This window comes from Maylandia zebra, linkage group LG9 (genome assembly GCF_041146795.1).
Source record: "Maylandia zebra isolate NMK-2024a linkage group LG9, Mzebra_GT3a, whole genome shotgun sequence".
Classification (NCBI taxonomy): domain Eukaryota; kingdom Metazoa; phylum Chordata; class Actinopteri; order Cichliformes; family Cichlidae; genus Maylandia; species Maylandia zebra.
In genome coordinates this window covers 9,634,951-9,650,654 of record NC_135175.1, presented here as the reverse complement: position 1 = coordinate 9,650,654, position 15,704 = coordinate 9,634,951, and the positions used below count along the sequence as shown (strand labels likewise).

At 39.9% G+C, this 15,704-nt stretch overlaps 1 protein-coding gene across 5 annotated transcripts; it reads left to right on the top strand.

The window, feature by feature from the left end:
• The first annotated feature begins 486 nt into the window (after window positions 1-486).
• snx16 (sorting nexin 16) lies at window positions 487-14,010 on the top strand. Of its 5 annotated transcripts, none has more exons than XM_012923928.3 (9): window positions 487-643; window positions 1,907-2,463; window positions 2,592-2,678; window positions 5,252-5,400; window positions 5,622-5,691; window positions 8,566-8,702; window positions 8,808-8,924; window positions 10,354-10,390; window positions 11,500-14,010. In XM_012923928.3, the coding sequence occupies exons 2-8, from the start codon at window positions 2,047-2,049 to the stop codon at window positions 10,367-10,369; spliced, it is 993 nt and encodes a 330-aa protein (XP_012779382.1). In that variant the 5' UTR covers window positions 487-643; window positions 1,907-2,046; the 3' UTR covers window positions 10,370-10,390; window positions 11,500-14,010. The 5 variants fall into 5 exon arrangements, with proteins under 5 accessions (XP_012779382.1, XP_012779381.1, XP_012779380.1 ...); XM_012923927.2 differs by having other exon boundaries at window positions 10,354-10,395; XM_012923926.3 differs by having other exon boundaries at window positions 10,351-10,390.
• The last annotated feature ends 1,694 nt before the right edge of the window (window positions 14,011-15,704 follow it).

Below are 15,704 nucleotides of genomic sequence, written 5' to 3'. Positions count from 1 at the left end.
AGTACTGGTCTGGCCCCCACAGAGCCCTGATCTCAACATCATCAAGTGTGTCTGGGATTACATGAAGAGACAGAGGGATGTGAGGAAGCCTACATCTACGGAAGATCTGTGGTTAGTTCTGCAGGACGTTTGGAACAACCTACCAGCCGAGTTCCTTCAAAAGATGTGTGCAAGTGTACCTAGAAGAACTGATACTGTTTCGAAGGCAAAGGTTGGTCACACCAAATATTGAGCTGATTTAGATTTCTCGTTTGTTCATTCACTGCATTTTGTTGATTGATGAAAATAAATGATTAACACAAAGCATTCCTTGTTTACAGCATTTTCCCTACCTGCCTAAAACCTTTGTGTGTGTGTCTGTGCGTGTTTTCTGATAGTACCTGTTTCAAATCCCTTTAAGTCTTGTGTCTACTTTTTTGCTGAGGAATTACATTTTCTATATAGTATTAAGCGTGTTACTGCGCACTCTACTGGTTATGCAAAGGTACTGCCGTCATTGTGGTCAGAGTTCCAGCATGCTAACATGAAAACACAGAGGGAGGAGATACGGCGGCGGGTAAACAGCAACGGGGCAACTACACATTTGGCTCTATGTCTGTAGTAAACATATTTTCGGACAGAGAAGGATATCTGGACTCCTACGGTAAGCGAAAGACCTTTTCACTCGGGGTCGTCTTAGCTCGCTAGCTAACCTGAATGTAATGTGATACATGCCCGGTTCTTTCAGTGGGATGGGGGACGCACCAAACACGGTTTAAAACCGGGCTATTTAACTGTTGGTTTGTTTATTATTGGGAAAAATGCTACCAGGAGAATAAAAACAGATATCCGACGCAGTATTGGTAATTCTTGCTGCATTCGGCATTCAATTGTTGTTGTAAACAGCTATTATATCAGTAAAATTGTTGTTAGCGTACTTTGTATTGTAGTGAAACTAACTAGTGTTAGCTCATGTTAAAGTGTAGCTAACTTTGACGGTGAGAACGGTAACGTTTTATAAACTGTACTCTTGTGGTTTTCTGATAGTAGTTCTCTAAACTGAAAGGCGGGTTAACACTATTACACGACCATGTTTTGTTAATGAAGTTCTCAGAGCTCAGAAAGGACGTCGTGAATCGTAGTGAATGCGGTTAGCTTGCTTGCTAAAATAACATAGAGGGTAGCTATATCGTTAGCGACTTGGTCTAAAAATGGCATTTATGTTTACGAAGCAGGGCAATTACATTAGAAAGCCCGTGTTTTGTTGTAACGCTGGCTGCCGTCCCAGAGTTTTCGCCGTGTTTCACCAAAATAGCAGCAGGACCTTGTCAATTAGTGAGAGCCATAAATGACATGTCTCATTGTGTTTACTTCTTACATCTATCCTTTCATCCTCTTTCTGCTGCTGAGTTATTTTTTCCCCACTTTTGCCTGCCAGATTTTATTTATAATCGCTATATTTTTACAGCGTATATTCCCATTACGAGTACGTCAGTAGTATTCTTAAACGCTCTTCATTTGTACTCCTATGGAGTGGATTGACTGGTTTCTGAGCAGCTCTGAAGCTGAATTAACACGAACAAAATAGACAGGTAGCTGCTGATTTCTCTGGCCTCTCTCTTTCATGAAAACCAACATGCAGCTCTGTTTCATTCAAGTTGACATGTGAATCTAATCTTTACAGGCTTTTACCGTAATGAATTTTACACATAATACACAAATTCATAAATTATAAATCATATGGGGCTCGTGTCAATAATTCACGTGCCCTGGGTTTGTGAGGTACTTGACAGATTGTGCCACATTTATGTAGACTCAGGGCGAATTAAGTAGATTAGGTTTTAAATACAGATTATTTAGAGGCAGTGTAATGATCCTCCATATAATGTTACACCTAATAACTCCTGTTGTTGTTGTTTTTCTATAGAGTCTTCAATGTCAGCCCTTCAGGCTCAGAATTGCTGCTAGACTTCATCCTCACACAACACTACTGTACCAAGACAAGCTTGGTGTGAAAAGCTTTATTGACTTCTATGGTGGTGTGGCAGGAGTACACAACTCAGGAAGATGGCATCACCTTTTGTGCCTGTTCCTGTGCCCATGGACAGAGCCTTGTCCCGTGGTAGCAACAAGCTGAGACGGGCGCAGCGAGCTTCATCGCTAGGAAGTGTCTCCAGCAGCTCAGAGTCTTCGTCTTCAATCGCCAGGATGGCTGGGGAGGAACATGGGGGAGTCGGATGCGGAGAATTAGATTCCCAACATCAGTCTCGCTGTGCGGACAGGGGTGGCCGCAGCCGAACGCCCCCACCCCTTCAGAGCCCTGTGACACGGGCTAAGTTGAACGGGACTCTGGAACCATCTGTCGAATACTCGAGCTGTCCGCGGTCTATATCGGATCCTAGTGGTAGCCAGCAAGCTGAGGAGAGGCCTATCACCCCCACTGTGCTGGGGTATGAGGTCATGGAGGAGAGGGCCAAGTTCACGGTAGGAATCCAGAAAATTAGTTAGCATGGCAACCGCTGTCTGTGCTAGATTTAGTCTGTATTTATTAGTGACTAAACACTAAAGCAAACATGGTGAGCAGTTATTAACATCTGCCTTCTCTACTGCAGGTGTATAAGATCCTGGTGAGAAAGACTCTAGATGAGAGCTGGGTTGTTTTCAGAAGATACGCTGACTTCTCAAGACTCAATGACAAGGTGTGTTTGGGTGTGTTGTCTGTGCATGGGATTAAATGAGCCGTCCCAAACTGGAAAACTACATGAGGGTAAACCTTATTATAATCCTGCCACAACTGAAGCAACTGGTTTCGACTATCAATCCCTCTGCTTTCAGCAAGCTTTCTTTAGTTGTTGAATGCTCAGTGAACATGATTCGAGCTACACAAAGAAGCCTACTGTTCCCAAACAGCCAGCGGGCCTGAGCCAACTAGGAGCTCTGGTCTCTTGTGGTTTTCAGAGTATATAATCACAGTTAACAGAGGAGACATACTATTATATGAGAATACTATATGGATGGAGAAATCATGTAAAAGGTGTAAGGTTTGAAGAATTTAAGCCTATTAAAAGCAGCTCACAGTAATCATCAGTGGATGTCTCATTGAGAACATGTTTGTATCAATGAGACTGATCACAGTTTGGAAATCTGTCAGTATGAAGTGTGTTTTGATTATTCTGTTAGGATTAAATTTTTTAGCTCTACCTTGGAAAGGTTACAGGGATGAGAGTACTTGGCTGCCGTGAGTGAACGCTTCAGAGGGACCAGCAAATACAAGGCAGAAATACCTAGCATGATCTGTATAGTATGGTTTGTATAATAGAGCACTGACTCTGTACAGGGTGGTTCATCACAAACATTATTTTGAGGTTCAGACCTCAGTCAGCATAGCTTCACTGTGAAGTTTAATCGCATGGTGAAAGCAGACAGGTTTGCATACATGTTTACACACCCCAGGCCACCTCCCTCTGAGTAAATTGACACTGGGACCACATATTAACACAATGTCTCCTAAACCTCTCTACATACAGTCAAAAATATCACCAGACTTGTCCTAAATGTTGAATGCTCTTTGACTTCAATAGAGGGACTTTAGCACGATACAGTGAGGTTGTATGTTTATTCAGCAGAAACATTTGGCAACATGTTGTCATTTTTCTTGAAATCAATAGGCAGAACCTTTTATAGAAACCGTTATATACTCCAAAGAAAGTAGGCAGTCCTAGGTGACAGTGAGGATCTCAGGCTACGTCCACACTAATGCATCGTTTTCTCTCCATTTTGGCCTCCCGTCCACACTGAGGCAGCGTTTTCAAAACGCTCTCGAAAACGCATACATTTCAAAACAGTGTTTTCGCATCGCAGTGTTGACAGCAAAAACGGAGACGCATGTTAGTCATATGATGCAGTCATGTGACCAATTAAACAAAGAGTTCTAAACAAATGTCTGTCCTCCTCCAGAAAATCTTATGTACGCAAACGCACGTTGTAACTTATCTGGTTCGCGTCTTTTATTTTGACAGCGCACCTGCGGACCACTTATGTGCACCCCTGATTATACAGCAGTTGTTTTGTTTGCTCTCAATTTTGACAGCCCTATTAAAGATATATAAAGATATATCCAGATAGCTTTTTCAAATTCTTTAATTCTCACTCGCTTTTGCAACTTTGTACTTTTGTGTTACTCGCAGCAACAACTCCACTTCATTGTTAGTCCATTTAAAAAACTCGGTGCTTTTTCTCAACATTTTGGTGCAACTTTTCAAAGAGCCGGAAAGTAAATAAACAGCTGACAGAAATGAGGCAGGTCGAATCTTCTAGCCTCAGAAATACCAACCTGGCAACATGTATGGGAAACACCTTGCGTAACCACAGCAAAACCCATGTGCTTTCTATTTGTATACTAATGTTTCAGACAGTCACACTTGTATACATACCTATTGTGTCCAGGCTATATTAAACCTCACACAACAAGTTTTCATGTAAAACTCTTCCAGCCTCCTACTCACTATGCAGCTATGAACATTTTACAAACAGTCTGGTTTTGCATGTAAACACTTTGCATATATCCTATCAAAGCTTAAGCTCAGAATGAAGCTGGAATAATAGGTTTATTAATAGAGGTACGTCTCACCACCCGTGACCATGGGAACAGTTTGTGAGGAAAGCATTTCTGCTGAATGAAGCCAAGTTTACTACAAGAAAGAATTCATGTTGGATTTAACACAGTGGTAAGTAACACATTAAGAAATGTGTAGTTGCACCAAAAATGCATGAGGTCTGTAATATGACACCAGCATAGCGCAGAACACTAATCTGGACTTTCACCTGTGTGATTAAAAAAGCTCATGAGATTTAAAGCTCATTTTGAAATTTTGTTTTTTTTTTGGGGGGGGGTTAAGGGTTTTTGGATGTATGGTTGTATCTTGAATGCACGTGAAATAAAAATGTGACAATCTGATGACAGACTATTATGAAAAACATTTTTGATTATGACATTTCTGTGATTTGGTTATTTAGTAAGGTATATAGATCAGAAAGTAGCAGACCTGTGCTCTTTTGTTTGGATGCAGGTTTGATCCGAGCACAAAATCTAGACGAAGAGTGTGTTTGCTTTGTGGGCTGGAAGCGTTTTTCTTGGCCCGCCACCAACTTTATTACTTTTATCTCTGCATGATGTCTACACGGCCCTTACATGACTGTCTTTGCCCCTACAGCCTGTAGCTGAATGTAAGGGCAATCATTCACTGTGTGTGTCTGTGTGTATTTGTTTCAGCTGAAGGAGACGTTTCCAGGCTTCCGCCTCTCACTGCCTCCTAAGCGCTGGTTCAAAGACAACTATGACAGTAACTTCCTGGAAGACAGACAGTTAGGACTGCAAGCTTTTTTGCAAAACTTGGTTGCACACAAGGACATCGCCAACTGGTATGAGCCTATTATGTTTAATAATAAAAATGTTACTGGGCCATATTTTATGTCATGCTGGGTCATTATTGCAGACAAACCTTGCCGTAACTCTTAGTTTGTGTTGGCTGCATCAGAGCTATGTGGAAAATACATGCATAGCTAAAAAGATAACTGATATCAGTGTGAGCTGACCTGTTTTCTAATCTTTCTAATCTTACATCATTTATTGTTCTTGACAGCCTGCCGGTGAGAGAGTTTCTGTGTCTCGATGATCCACCTGGGCCTTTTGACAGTCTGGAGGAGAGCAGGGTGAGTGTGCATTTAGAGTATGTGTAAGTTGGATGCTGAAGCTTTTGAGCATCAGTTACTTCTACTCCTCCTCCACATCTTGTCCCAGGATAGACACAGGACATGTAGCTGTCCTCTGCCTTTTAAGTTAATCATTACCTCTGGTGTTATTCAAATTTAGAAGGACGGGATTCCTCCCAGTTGAATCAGTGCATTCTTAGTTTTAAAGCTGTTTTGCAATTTGTTTATCCCTGCCATTAAGGAATATATTAAGGAAAACTACATCTGGCAACTGAAAATCTCATATGAAAGAACCGGAAAGCAGCTAACAGACTGAGCACTGTTCTTGGACTTTGCAGCAAACAGAGCCAACATGGAAAGTTATGGAAAGGAAACCCTTAATCTCATTACAAAAGACAGTGCAGTGAGATGTCAGGTGCCTAAACCATGATGGTATATGTCGTCTAGAGATGGCACGATACCACTTTTATGTCCGATACCGATATCGTAAATTTGGATATCTGCCAATACGATATGAATCCGATATAGTGTATTTTTTTGTTTTTTTATTATCTTGCTGCATTTTTTTATAAGTTCAAACTCAAGTTTAAAAAAACCAAAACACTAAAGCTATTCTATTAAACCTGTATGTAAAAAAAAAAAAAAAAAAAAAAAAAAAATACACTGCACCTAAAATATTTGATAGTTCGGTAATACTGATCAATCTAATAAACTTAAACCTAGTCTATCCTCCCAATTCTGGTATTTTAAAGAGTACTTAGTGGAAATATTAAGCAACCTAACTAATAGGGTTGCAAACTCCCAGCAAAAAAAAAAAAAATAGGGAACCACCCCCCACCCTCCACCTCGTGATGCTTAATCGATGTAATCAACTTTAATTTAATGCACAAAAAAATGCACAGAAGTCAATTATTTTTCCACAATAATTAAATAGATTCAACATCTTTCTTCAACAGAATTGCAGACTGCACAGATGGTACCTTCCCAAAGGAAAAAGTAGTAAAGCTTACTAGAGATGGCACGATACCACTTTTTTATGTCCGATACCGATATCATAAATTTGGATATCTGCCGATACCGATATGAATCCGATATAGTGTTTTTTAATCAACAAAACTGTTTTTTTTTAAATATCTTGCTGCATTTTGTATAAGTTCATACTCAAGTTTAAAACAACAACTACACTTAAGCTATTCTGTTATACCTATATGCAAAAAAAAAAAAAATTTCATAGTTCAGCAATACTGATCAATCTAATAAACTTAAACCTACACCATCCTCCCTATTCTGGTATTTTAAAGAGTGCTTAGCATAAATATTAAGCAACCTAACTAATGGGGTTCCAACTCCCAGCAACAACAAAAATAAATAAATAAAAAATAGGGAACCACCCCTCACGCTCCACCTCATGATGCTTAATCGACGTAATCAACCTTAATTTGATGCAGTGTGAAAAAAAAAATGCACAGAAATCAATTATTTTTCAAGAAATATTAAATAGATTCAACATCTTTCTTCAACAAAATTGCAGACTGCACAGATGGTACCTTCCCAAAGTAAAAAGTACTATAACTTACTAGGGTATATATATTAGACTTAATAGTTACTATATACAGTAATTGACTTCTATTCATTTTACATCAAATTAAAACTTTGGGTGTAAGATTCGGATAATTATTTATTAAAAGCTCGACATTTTAAATGAGAATAAGAAAGAAAAGGATGTCTTTGTGCCCCCTTTTCCCTGTTAATGCCCTATCGGCCCCCCTGGCTAAACTTTGCTAGATCCGCCCCTGCACAGTTACCAGCCGTCAGCTACGTAGAAAAAGATCCTGGTGTAGAAAGTAATAATAAATAAATTCTAACAACAGATTATCAAGCTTAAACGTGCTGCTGTTGTTCAGCCGCTGGTTTCCTCTTTCTGGTGCAAAGTGGGCCAAAAACAAACCAGAGAGACGGACTCGCGACAGAAAAGCCGATCAGCTGATCATTAAGCAGTTTCATGATTGAAGTAGCAGCAAGAAGAGGCAGTCGCTCCATATATCGCTTGGCAAGCTTAACGCAGGAATGCTTTACAAACATTCAGAGATGGACTTACACACTTGCTTTACTTCTCTCGGGATAACTTTGTCGGAGATGAAATGCCGGGTTGCTAGCGAAGCTCCACATGCTATCCAGACCACCGACAGGTCCTGCATGCCACAGCCGCTCTATAACGTGATGCATACTGCTCCGACGTGCTAACGTTCTGAGGTGAGTTACGGCGTGTTGCAAGTTTTGTGAGGTGCTTTCGTGATATTTAATGGATCGGATTACATTTTTTATTTTTCTCCGATATCCGATCCAGTAATTTAGGTGAGTATCGGACCGATACCGATATGTAATATCGGTCCATCTCTAAAGCTTACTAGGGTTTATTAGACTTAATAGTTACTATATACAGTAATTGACTTCTATTCATTTTACATCAAATTAAAACTTTGGGTGTAAGATTCAGATAATTATTTATTAAAAGCTAGACATTTTAAATGAGAATAAGAAAGAAAAGGATGTCTTTGTGCCCCCTTTCCCCTGTTCATGCCCTATCGGCCCCCCTGGCTAAACTTTGCTAGATCCGCCCCTGCACAGTTACCAGCCGTCAGCTAGAAAAGGATCCTGGTGTAGAAAGTAATATTAAAAAAATTCTAACAACAGCTTATCAAGGTTAAATGTGCATCAAATGCATGCTGAAGCTTTTGGCACAGACCTCACAGCCCGCTGGGCCTTTTCAATTCACGAACTTCTGAAGAAAACCCCATTGTTGTTATCTATATGGTATTTTGACCATGTAAAGATGTAAATATTTTCTGCTCCTCATTTCCCCCCTTCTTCTAGGCGTTCTGTGAGACTCTGGAGGAGAGCAACTATCGTCTTCAGAAGGAGCTGCTAGAGAAGCAAAAGGAGATTGCCTCCCTAAAGAGGAGACTGGAGGAGAGGGAGCAAGCCATCCTACTACTGGAAAAGCATATCAAGTCAGTAGATAAACACAACCGTATGCATCCTTAGAGAGATTCACAAAAGTCTCACATGTGAGAGGAGAATGACCTTTTGGATGTGTGTGTGAATCTCTGTTGCAGCGATGAGTGTGTTAGTCCAGAGTCTCCATGTCGACTGTCAGCTCAGGGCAGTGAGAGCAGTGCAGATGTGGAGTCATCTGCTGCAGAGGCCGATCAGGACATCCCTGAAGACACCGGGTAAGAGACGCTCGCATAAACCACAAATGGCAACGATAAAACAAGGAGTAGGTTTGATCTACTACTCCTCTAATGTGCTCCTGACACCAACCAAAGTTCATGTGATTTCCACAGAATTATATCTGTTTATGCTGCCACAACATCGAAGTTAAAGCAGATTTTCCATTTATTTTAAAAGTGGATCAAAGGTCGAGGGGCAAGGTTCATTTGTGAATTTAAACCACCTTAAGGAGCATTCTCGTAAGGTTAACAGGCTTTCTTGCAAGGCATTTCAGTCCATTTGATTTTGTCCGTCTTGCACAAAACTTGCATGTTTTTTGTCTTTCGTGATAATCTGGAGTTAATAAAACCCCACATAAGACCATCAGGAAAGTTAAAGGCATCACGGCTCATAAACTGCTGGAAGCCTTGAAGCCAAATGAATAAATGATGTGTTGGATTTACAACTGCAGTTAATGTAGTAAACTGGAGATGACTGAAAATCTCAAAAGCTCATTATTAAAACCACTGTTTTACCAAGAGGTAAAGCAGTGGGAAAGTAGAATTTGTCTTATCTGAGGACGTGCAGTTTTCTGCGACTGATTAGGGTGAAAACGGTTTGCACAGCAGAGAACTTGATTTATAGGCCCTGAAGAATGTGCACCTCTCTTACTTCATCCTCTACAACCTAATTTAATTAAATGACAGTATTTACTGATCTCATAGGAGTAAGACTCACAGAGTGCAAGGTTCGGTGTATCTTTCCTCCTCATGGAAAAGGTTTTCACATTTTTAAGCAAGTAGAAAACCGTTTTAATATCAGAATTTAAAAAATGTTCTTTACTGTCAGTAGAAGAGTTAAATTTCGAACATGTAAATAGACAGAAAACAAAAAAGTAAAGACATCAAGTTGTCATAAATATCTCTAAATCTACACAATGTTTATGCTCAAAAAGGAGTGATGTTTACACTTTTAAAGAAACACGAAAAATAAAAATCAACATCACGCAGAAAGGAAGTTGTTCAGTTGTTGGGAATGAATACTGAAATCGACTCTGGTGTTTGCACGGTTTTCTCACTACAATGGGCGTTGTGGGTTTGAACTGTGGTTCTCATCACTGCCCAGATGTTGTTTTTTATTCCAGGATTGGACATTATTTACCAAATACTGGCTGTTGTTATGTTTCTGGTATTTTGAAATCAAGAAATACAAATGTCAACGTTTCAGTGATGAGTTTCAGACCCACACGAGAGTCATAAAGACGGCACACACTAGTGTGTAAATGTAGTTATGGTAATAAAAAAAAAATGGCGTATGCATGTCTGTGAAGATGTTTCTGGTTTAAGGAGAAGATAATTATCATTAATATTCTAAACCTTGTTCCACTTTCTCCTTTTCTTTTTTTAAAATATGTTTTCACTTGTTTTTCACTCTCATATTTCACAGCAGTGCTGCCCCAATGTGAAAATAAAGAGCCCCATAACATGTGAGGTACTTTCAATTGCAGCTCAGCAGGCTAACACTGTGGCATACTGTTTCCTCCCCCCACTCTGTTCTTCTTTCCAATAACATGCATCCCACTGCTAACTGCACAGTAAAGATGTCATGTTTAATGATGTTGGCATGTTTAAGGATGGGTTCGGATTGCTTTCAAGTCGGTCTAAGTGCAGCGCTCACATGGTAAATGTGCGTTTAATTCCCGTGTTCCCCGGAGCTGCACACATTACATGTAAGTGCTGTATTAAGATTTATTTGAAAAATAAACAAACCTGTCTTTAAAGTGCTCGGAGTCGGGATGTTTCTCCGGATTGGGGTGATTTCACTTTCAGTAAAACTAGTTCAGAAAAATGTCTCCTGATCAAAGTCCGGTCTTAACAAACCACATATTGATTTAAACCTGTCACAGGATTATGCTTTTTAAGGGACAACTATCTGAGTTAAAGGATGTGTTTAAAAATAGTCTAGTTTTAAAGCAAGTGACCTGAAATTGATTTTGCCCCAGCTGTGGTGTGTATTTGTTGTACTCCAACGTCCTGTCCTCTCTTCTGTCTGTGCTGCACTGCACTCCTGCATCACATATGACTAACAAATGGTGTTTGTGCCTCCTTTTCACGTGGTGATGTATGTTCATTACATGACCATTGTAGGTGTTTGGATTTGAGGGAGTGCAGGTTTTTCTTTCTTCCTATTCTCGTCTGTTGGATTGACAGCTTCTATAAAAGTACTACTGTATATAATGCTTTGTGAGTGCACGTGATGTTTGAGGATGTAGACGGGACGTAAACAGTCCTGATGCCCTTATCTGTTATCACTTGTGTTTTAACAGATGCTATATAGAGTTGGATAGCAAGCCTGTCTCGCTGTGTTCTCAGGGGACCTGTACGTGCAGTATTCTGGTGCTGCGGCATCAATAACTTGATGTCTCGGTCTCCCCACATCAATGCCTCACACTTTGAGCTATTCTAGTCTCTCGCATCTGCATTTCCTCTTTGGATCTTTGTCTGTCTGTCTTTGTGTTGCCTGATGTTCTCTCGTCCCGTTACCTTCTGTCACGTGCTCAGTGTATTTCTTCTGCTCTGACTTCCCTCTCTCCAGTGGCAGGTGTGAGGTGCAGCCTGTGCGATCCTCTGCCTGTTGGTGCGGTCCGTCGCTCAGCGTCTCTCCTCCCGTCATCCAGGTCACTCAGCTCTACCACAAGAACTCAGAACACTAACAATAAACCCGGGTCTTCCTCGCCATCTCTTTTTGTTCTCCCTGCCTTCTTTTCCTCCTCCTCACTGCAGCATTAGTCCACATGTTTGTTTGGGTTGTTTGTTTTTTAGTTTTTCTTGTGTTCTTATTTGTACTTTGCCTTTACCACGTCCTTTCACATCTCATCTTACTACCTGTCAGAGGGCAAGTGATGTTTCATTGTCCAGTCATGGAGTTGGATGATACCTCAAGATCTGGACTTAAAAGAGAATGGTTGTATACTAAAAGCAACAAACCATGGGAAATTTTATCCGGCACCTACAGAGGATGTTGAACACCTTGTTGGGACTTTGGACTAAATGGATCTGTCTGACAGTGTGTTTGGATTTCTTGGTCCTGATGATTCACTTTTGAACCCAGTGTGTATCCACAAGACCTCATGAGTTAGAGCCCAAAGCCAAAGTCTGAATTTTTGACCAAAAAGGAGAAAAGGGCAGATTTCACAATTGTGACAATCTATATGAAATCTGAATTATAATCTCAATAGTTTTCGCTGCAGTCCTTTGCCTTATGGTATCTTAGTTGTTATGAGAGGCCCTCTTTATAAACCAGGGAAACGACACCCCCGTGTGGCTGTTCAAATAAAAGTCTGACTCAGGATAAGCAGGTAACAGGTGTGTTTGACAGAGGATTGGTAACGATTGGTCTGCAGGTACTTCATCTCATTGCAGTGTACTGCCATTTACTGTTATTGTGGTAGACGGTCCTTCCGTCTTGAAAATTGCCATTGTGTCTCCACTTTCCGGTGCATCTAAAAGCTACATTCCACCCTGTTTTAGTGCCATGTGTCATAAATCATGTCCTGATGGGGGCATTTAGTCTGTACCATACTGTGTCAAAGCCAAGGAATGTAAAGGTCGACATGTATACTAATCGTGTCGTTACCAAGAAACATTCCTGCATATATGCATAAACATTTGAAGGCATTAATTTTCCAGGTGAAGGTCATTTCACAAATCTTTACACCAGACCTCTCCTGGCACTTCTTCTGGATTTCCTTTTTTTTTTTTTTTTCAAGGCCTACTGTGGCGTGATTAAAGGACAAGAATGGCATTTTTGCTCACATATGTAGGAATGAGGATTTGGTTTTAGCTGCTGTGGATTTTAAGATATCAGATCTAACAGCTACTTCTTCGTATTTTGATAATCCACGTAGGACGTTGTCGATTGTTTTGTTTTTTTTCTACTGGCATTGCAGTTACAGCAATAGTCACGTTAGTCATGTTTTGGGGCATCCTAGGAAACCTCGACAGAATTTTTATTTCAGATGTTTCAAAATCCCAGCTGATAAAACTATCGACCAGGTGAGATACTCAGGAGTATAATTATAGAATTATAACTATATAATTTGGGTGAAAGACACAAAGAGGTGAAAGCTCCTCAAGTATACAGTGGTGCTATTCTTTTTACCTGAAAAATCCTAAAGTTTAAGACCTGACGGGCTGGAAAAAGAGGGAAAACAAGGCCAACGTAGTCATCGTTTCAAAGCCTTCAAAGCTTGTTAGGATGCAAAACCATCGGGCTGGTATTTGAGGAAGAAGTGAATGCCACAGGCAACTAATAAACTCACAGTTTAGCTTTGTTGGCTCTTTATCTGCATCAAGACTGTTATTCATTAAATCATCCACTAAAGCCATATTTTTACACTTAAGAGCACTTGAGAGGCAGACGTTTCACGTGTGATCGAGTGTGCTGAGCAGCTGTTGTTTTCACTCTTTCATGATGACTACGAAGGATATAATGGCTACGGGGGATGTTGACTTGTCTCAAACTAGGCCTGGAACAGGTCATGTGATGCACTTTATGGATGAATGGCAACACGCAATGTTTGCTAGGATATTGTTTTTACTATTATAACACAGAAATATGCCTTTTAGCTCACCTGATCTGTCCTGGCTCCCAACTGTATATGAAATGTCACAGCTTGGTTAACTTGTATTTAGTTCTGTTTGTCTGTAAATTCATTTGTTGTATAATTCTAAGTGCCTTGAATATTTCCACTCGGCTCTTTTTTTTTTTTTTTATATGTTGGAATAGCTTTATAGGTTTGTGTACAACGTGTGACATATCCACTACATCCCCCTGATGGAACTAATGTTTTAAAAACACTTCTGTGTATATGTGAAAGAGATGCTTTTGTTATATTACATGAACTGATATGGAAATTTAGTTCAGATATACACTTGTAGTTGCACTATAAAAATTGACATAATCTGTAATGTCCCCAATTGAAAGGGTTTATTCACTGAGTAATCTGAAATGTATGCTGTAGATATTGTTACACATGCTATAGCAAAAATGTTTATCAGAAATATTTAATTCACATGCAATTAAACACGGAGTGATATATTGAAAGCATGTGTTTCCTGTGTCCTCACATTTAAAGCCTTCACTGTGTTTTCAGACAAGCTATAACATAACTGCAGAAGTTCATACTTCCATAAAGAAACAAATCTGTCCAAACCATCATTTTGTCTTTACTTTACTAACCCCCCACAACCTTTTTAATACGCAGCTTTATGGAGGAACTCCCTTGATCACTGTACGTATGCTGTCCAAACAGTAAGTACTTGCAGCGCCCACATGGAAGTAATTTTATTCCGGCACGGTGTAACACTCGAGGAGGCTGACTTTAAAAGGTGCTGTGGCTTTTCCACAGGCTTTCCTTACCTCAGCTGCATAATGGGTGACCGGAGACAGTTATAATCGTATCTCTATGAAACGCCGCCGCCATTGTCTCAAGGCACAGGGCAAAGTACAAGTGTAGATTTCCATTGCTGAATGCAGTGCAGTACTGTCTTTTGTCCAGAACATTAATGTTAAAATTGAAATATACATGAATTTCTTGATTAAAGACGAGTTTCATTGTAAGCAGGTGGTTTCATGTGCTGAGTTGCCTAATACACCATTAATCTCTCACATGTAGAAATGTGAAAACTAATATGCACTTGAGTACATAGTTTATATCATATAATGTTCTAGGATTGAAGCCAGAGAAGTTTGAAGGAAAAATCAGTGATCCATGTGCATCGTGCTGAAATAAGACAGTTTATTTATAGCTGGTTAATCCTGGTGGTTATAGTTAGAAAACATGTGTTTGCAGATTTCTTCTAATCTAACCCTGTTTGTCTGCAAGCCTCTTATTTGTATCTAAACATCACGTGACCACCGACTGCTGATTAATTTTCACTCTCATGTAAGGATCATTAGAAAACCTTGATCTTTTTTCATAAGGATTTTACTCCATTTATCTGCATTACTGTGAGTGTTTCACATCCCTGGGGAGGAAATTTATCTCACTTAATAAATGAAATTGTCAATTTAAAAACTGCATTTTTGTATTTACTCAGGATCTCTTTGTCTAATATTTAGTGTTTGATCTTAAATCTGTAAACGTCAGAAAAAACTAAGAAATCAGAAGGGGGGCAACTACTTTTTCACAGTATGTCTGTTTATCACTGAAACTAGTGGCTACAGCTGAACATGGGTCAAACTGGCTGTAAGACAGTGGCATAGAGAGCATACCTGAAGCGATTCTTAGTGGAGAGCGCTGAACTTACATTTTTGAAAAGGAAATTGTGTTTTTAGGAGAGACAAACGAGTACAGGTCAGCATTAATACTCCACACATGGACAAAAAAGACATTCAAAGACAGTCTGAAAATGTTTATGATATCAGTGAATATGGGTTATTGGCCAAACCAGTATGTATGTACATAAATGATCTTTGATATCCAGTTAGCCAAGAGGATGATTATCTCCAGGCGCTGTTGGGCCAGGGCTTCATGTGCTGCAGAGATCAACCGAGGTTTTTAACACAATCTGAGAAATGTGTTGTTGAATGACCAAGTTAAGTGTGTTTTTCTGTTTCCTAGATTTTAATTGCAAACATATGACAATTCCTCAAACATGTCAAGTTGTTTTCCACCCGCTAGATGGATACCAAGTGGTGCAGTGGTTCACACTGTTTCCTCACAGCAAGAAGGCTCTAAACTTGAATCTGCCGGCTGGCTGGGAGCCTTCCTCTGTGGGGTTCACGTGTTCTCCCTG